This window comes from Poromitra crassiceps (genome assembly GCF_964638095.1).
Source record: "Poromitra crassiceps genome assembly, chromosome: 29".
In the NCBI taxonomy this organism is placed as follows: domain Eukaryota; kingdom Metazoa; phylum Chordata; class Actinopteri; order Beryciformes; family Melamphaidae; genus Poromitra; species Poromitra crassiceps.
The window spans coordinates 16,099,514-16,105,513 of NC_139641.1; the positions used below are offsets into that span (position 1 = coordinate 16,099,514).

General features: G+C 44.3%; 1 protein-coding gene across 2 annotated transcripts in view; it reads left to right on the plus strand.

The window, feature by feature from the left end:
* Positions 1-6,000, plus strand: part of ptprub (protein tyrosine phosphatase receptor type Ub) — a 372,529-nt gene that overhangs the window by 266,042 nt on the left and 100,487 nt on the right. For both annotated transcript variants that reach the window (XM_083662513.1, XM_083662512.1), the window contains exons 9-10: positions 293-402; positions 2,828-3,029. In XM_083662513.1, the coding sequence (XP_083518639.1) occupies positions 293-402; positions 2,828-3,029 (312 nt within the window). The remainder of the gene's footprint in view (positions 1-292; positions 403-2,827; positions 3,030-6,000) is intronic.

A 6,000-nucleotide genomic window follows, 5' to 3' on the forward strand; every position in this document is an offset into this window, starting at 1 on the left:
GTTGCTATAAAATCGTAACATCGTCCTATTTCGACCGTTTTCATGTCTGTTTGTATATAATTGATGCAGTTCATAAATTCACTCTGCATCTCTATCTGATGTTCCCTGCCTCCTGCTCTCTTGACTATGCATGAGCCTTCTGCGTGTCCCATGTGGGGCGTTGTTCTGATGTTCTGAGCCTCTCTGTGACATTCACTCCTGTATGATATATTGACATGAGAGGGATGAGCGCCGTGGGGATTAGCACTTCTATTTTCTTGACAAATGTTTGTTCTGACAATTTTCCTTGTAGTTCCCGGAGGCATCGCCCCAGAATCCCTCACCTTCACCCCGCTGGATGACATGATCTTCCTCAAGTGGGAGGAGCCTGTGGAGCCCAACGGCCTCATTACCCAATACGAGGTGAGCCCCGGACGGAGATTTTTTGAAGTCTCATCACTTTTTTGCAATCGTCAAATGCAATAGATTTCATAATAAAAGCCCGGGTTTAGACCAGAACTTCAACATTTGTCAGCCCATCATCTAGTGTGAAGCTGTCTTGACATTGTCTTAACACAGCATGAGCAGAACATTGAAGATAAAGAGGGATGTTCGATATTGGCTTTTTTACCGATATCCGATAATGTCCAACTCTTAATTTCCGATACCGATATCAACCGATATCAACTGATACCGATATAAGCGGGCTTTTTTTCCATCAAAATTTCAGGTAACAAGTAACATAATGTAGCTTAATGTAGCTGAAGAGTTTAATATACACTATAATATGCATGTTGTGTTAAAGTTGTAAGTGTTATTGGGGCAGTGGTGGCCCAACGGTTAGAGAAGCGAGCTTGTGACCAGAAGGTTGTCGGTTCAATCCCCGGGACCGACAGGATAAATCTGGGTGGGGAAAGTGAAAAGGCAGTGTTTGCCCCTCCCTCATTACCACCACTGAGGTGCCCTTGAGCAAGGCCCTTAACCCCAACTGCTCCAGTGGAGCTGCTCAGTGGCCAGCAGATCAGACTGTGGTTGTACTGGTCAGCTTCCAGGTATGAATGTGAACAGGGCACTCCTGAAAAAGAGAACATTGCTCTAATTTTTTATGCTAATATCGGCCGATAATATCGGTAGGCCGATAATATCGGACATCCCTAATAAAGATTCACCCTAGCGGTGTCCGGGTAGTGTAGAGCTAAAAGCACTCGCCTACCACATCAGCGACCCGGGTTCTATTCTCCTACAGACACAGTTGGCCATGTCTGCGGGTGGGAAGCCGGTGGGGTATGAGTCCTGGTTGCTGCACTAGTGCCTCCTCTGGTCAGCTGGGGGGAATAGCGTGATCCTCCCACAGACACGCTACGTCCTGCCGGTGAAACTCCTCGCTGTCAGGTTGAAAGCAGCTGACGACTGCACATGTATCGGAGGAAGCGTCTACCGCTCTCCCCAGATCGGCAGAGGGGGGCGGAGCAACGATCGGGACAGCAGGGGGAATTGGCCAAGTACAATTAGGGGGAGAAAATTGGAGAAAACGACAAAATAAAATGAAGATTCACCTCATCTGCAACACAGCAGGAAGTAGTGTTCCTTCACAGAATGAAGCTAAAGGAGCATTGCTTTGTTTACCAAGTTTAAAAAAAGGTGCTTGTTGGAGTCAAGGTTTAGATATCAATAGACAGATGGCGTCCATGATCCTCCAAACAAAATGCCAAGGCACCCCCCCCCCCCCCCTCCCCATCCTCACAAGATGTTGGGGTTACGTCTGTGGGAAAGCTCAGACAGCTGTAGGCCTACCTACCCTAGCCTGGGTAAACCATGCGCATATCTCTCTCTCTCCGCTTTGTCTCTCTCCCCCTCGCTCTCTCCTTCCCTCTCTCTCAGATTTAGCTAGAAGCCGAGGTATGGCGGCTGCCATAGCTTGCCATACGGAATTGACGCCCTTGCACTCGTGCACAGCAAATGTTTGAGTGTTATGAAAGTGTTGCATTGACTCATAAACGCTGGCAGTGTTGATTTAAATGCTTCCAAACAAGTTGAAGTGAACGTATTGATGCCAGTGTAATGGCTTTGCTGAAAGGATATTGTTCTGTGTGCCGTCCTCAAATGCATTAGAAACTCATCGGCCCTGCAGTGCCAGGTTGTGTATTTGAGTTTCAATGCAATGCAGACGCCAGTTGAGGCCTGTTCATCCAAACCCATAAACCAATATGATTAGGGATGCACCGATACACTTTTTTCACTTCCGATCCGATTCCGATACCTGAATTTGGATATCTGCCGATACCGATATTATGCCGATACCAATATTTTTCTTGAATATACAGTATAGGCAAAGATTTGGCCTTTTTTTATATATACCTTGCAAAAAGCAGACAAATTTGAGAAAATATACAAGGCAAAGAAGGATACTATTATACATGGGCAAATTGCGGCCAGCGCCCGCGCTGGAATTGCAAAAAATATATATAAAAAAATTTGATCTGATTTTTTCTCTCTCAATCCGATCCGATCCGTGAATTAGTGCCAATATCGGCACCCGATATCGGATCGGCCCCATCCCTAAACATGATCAATCAGCAGATTGATTTAGAACATCAAACTCAAGTGACTCGTCTCATAAACAATCAATTATCTGATTCATGGGAATCAGTATTGATGACAGAGCCGTTTGTACACAAACTGAATGAGCTACCATGAATCACCCTGACGCGGCTTGGCTCCTCTGCAGATGTGTTAATGCCTATAGTAAAAAAAAAAGACAAATTAAAAGAAGTGCTGCAGTGGCGCGTGCGTGTTTACGACTTTACCTGGACACCGCCATTTTGTTTCTCTCCTCATCTGACCTCAGATCAGTTACCAGAGTATCGAGTCGTCCGACCCGGGCATCAACGTACCAGGACCCAGAAGAACAGTGTCCAAGATGAAGAACGAGACCTACCACATGTTCTCCAACCTCCACCCTGGAACCACCTACCTGATCTCCGTCCGAGCCCGCACGGCCAAGGGCTTTGGTCAGACGGCCCTCACGGAGATCACCACTAACATCTCCGGTAGACACTTTGGCTTTATGTGTGTGCATGAGTTCCTCTATGTGTGCTTTGGAGGTAGTGTGAAAGTTGAGTTCCTCTATGTGTGCTTGTGAGGTAGTGTGAAAGTTGAGTTACTGCAGTGGCGCTGGAAGTACTTTTAGGTAGGGTGTGCTGTAAGGAAGGGACTCTGGGTGCTGCCTGCGCCGACGAAAATTTGACGTTTTTTGGACTTTTAGCCATATTTAGAGGAATATTTCATTTTAAATTAACATTAGGATTATACTGTTGTGATGTCATTATTCAGTGTCTTCTCCTCTTCTCTGCAGCATTACTCAATTTACCCTCAGGAATCAGGGACAGTGATAGCCTACCTGCTATTACTCCCATATATCCAGGGCCAGATTAATAGTACCATGGGCCCCGGGGCTATTCATTTTCTAAGCTATTCATTTAGCCTTTTAGTCATAAAGATTATATCTTCCAGACTGAAATGTTATAACAGAAGTGGAGTATTGGCCAGCATTACATGAACATTTGGACACTTATTCAGCGGGTATTTTGCATGTTGCGTTCAGGTGCACTGTAAAAAAAAAAAAAAAAATCCATCTCTTGCCACCAGGGGGTGCTGCAGCACCCACCGCACCCAGCTTCCCGTGCCCTTGAGTTACTGTATGTGTGCTTGTGAGGTAGTGTGAAAGTTGAGTTCCTGTATGTGTGCTTGTCAAGTCAAGTTTATTTGTATAGCCCTAATTCACAAGCATGTCCCAGAGGGCTTCACAGAAAATATGTCTAATTCTAGCTGACACAACAGTAGCAAATTACAGTAGTAATGATAACACATTGAACAATTGATAGAGAAATAGAGAAAATATAGAAATATAAGATAGAGCAGAGGAGAGAGCAGGAGAAGGGAGGAGAGCAGGGGGAATGTGAGAGGGTGATGGGGTGGGGAGGGAATGGGAAATGTTGGAGAGTATAGGAGGTGGGGAAGGAGCAAGAGGAGAGAGCAGGAGAGGGGAAGGGGAGGGAGAGTGGGGGGGTGTGGGGGAGAAGAGAGCAGGGGGAGGGAGGCGGTGGGGAGGGAATGGGAAATGTGGGAGAGGATAGAGCGGAGAAGGAGAGGTGGGGAAAGTAGCAGGGGGAGGGGGAAAGAAAGAGAATGGGTGCCATGCTTTAAAATGGAATGGATGCCATGCTTTAGAAAAGTGGAGGGGGTGGGGAGGGAGAGCAGGGGAGTATGAGAGAGTATATGGAGAGAACAGGGAGAGGAGGGCTAGCTGACACAACAGTAACAAATTACAGTAGTAATAATATCACATCGAACAATCATATGATAGAGAAATATAGACACACATTTTGCAAACGGACATATGTCGATTTCTTTGCAACCAAACTATGCTTAACTTAATTTGCTGCAAGCCTTTAGTAGTGAGTCCCTTTGCCAAATAAACACATGTTCACATATAGAGCTTACGGGTGCCTCGCTTTAGGGTAGAATGGGTGCCATGCTTTAGAATAGTGGCGGAATAGTGGGAGGGGATAGAATGGGTGCCATGCTTTAAAATAGTGGCGGAATAGCGGGAGGGGATAGAATGGGTGCCATGCTTTAAAATAGTGGCGGAATAGCGGGAGGGGATAGAATGGGTGCCATGCTTTAAAATAGTGGCGGAATAGCGGGAGGGGATAGAATGGGTGCCATGCTTTAAAATAGTGGCGGAATAGCGGGAGGGGATAGAATGGGTGCCATGCTTTAAAATAGTGGCGGAATAGCGGGAGGGGATAGAATGGGTGCCATGCTTTAAAATAGTGGCGGAATAGCGGGAGGGGATAGAATGGGTGCCATGCTTTAAAATAGTGGCGGAATAGTGGGAGGGGATAGAATGGGTGCCATGCTTTAAAATAGTGGCGGAATAGCGGGAGGGGATAGAATGGGTGCCATGCTTTAAAATAGTGGCGGAATAGTGGGAGGGGATAGAATGGGTGCCATGCTTTAGAAGTTGTGAGGTAGTGTGAAAGTTGCCCCAGCTATAACGCACAAAAAAGAAGTTGAAACGTCTTACAGTTATACCGTCTCAACCCGAATGCGGTGTTTCCGTGTTAATGGCTGCTCTCACGATGCCATCGCTGCCTGTCAACTGATGCAGGGTGCCGCTGGTACAACAGTAGATCTCACTTCAGTGTGTATATATATACTCAGCTATAATTAGGATTATCTTCTGGTACAACAGTAGATTTCACTTCAGTGTGTATATATATACTCAGCTATAATTAGGATTATCTTCTGGTACAACAGTAGATCTCACTTCAGTGTGTATATATATACTCAGCTATAATTAGGATTATCTTCTGGTACAACAGTAGATTTCACTTCAGTGTGTATATATATACTCAGCTATAATTAGGATTATCTTCTGGTACAACAGTAGATCTCACTTCAGTGTGTATATATATACTCAGCTATAATTAGGATTATCTTCTGGTACAACAGTAGATTTCACTTCAGTGTGTGTATATATACTCAGCTATAATTAGGATTATCTTCTGGTACAACAGTAGATTTCACTTCAGTGTGTATATATATACTCAGCTATAATTAGGATTATCTTCTGGTACAACAGTAGATTTCACTTCAGTGTGTATATATATACTCAGCTATAATTAGGATTATCTTCTGGTACAACAGTAGATCTCACTTCAGTGTGTATATATATACTCAGCTATAATTAGGATTATCTTCTGGTACAACAGTAGATTTCACTTCAGTGTGTGTATATATACTCAGCTATAATTAGGATTATCTTCTGGTACAACAGTAGATTTCACTTCAGTGTGTATATATATACTCAGCTATAATTAGGATTATCTTCTGGTACAACAGTAGATTTCACTTCAGTGTGTATATATATACTCAGCTATAATTAGGATTATCTTCTGGTACAACAGTAGATCTCACTTCAGTGTGTATATATATACTCAGCTATAATTAGGATTA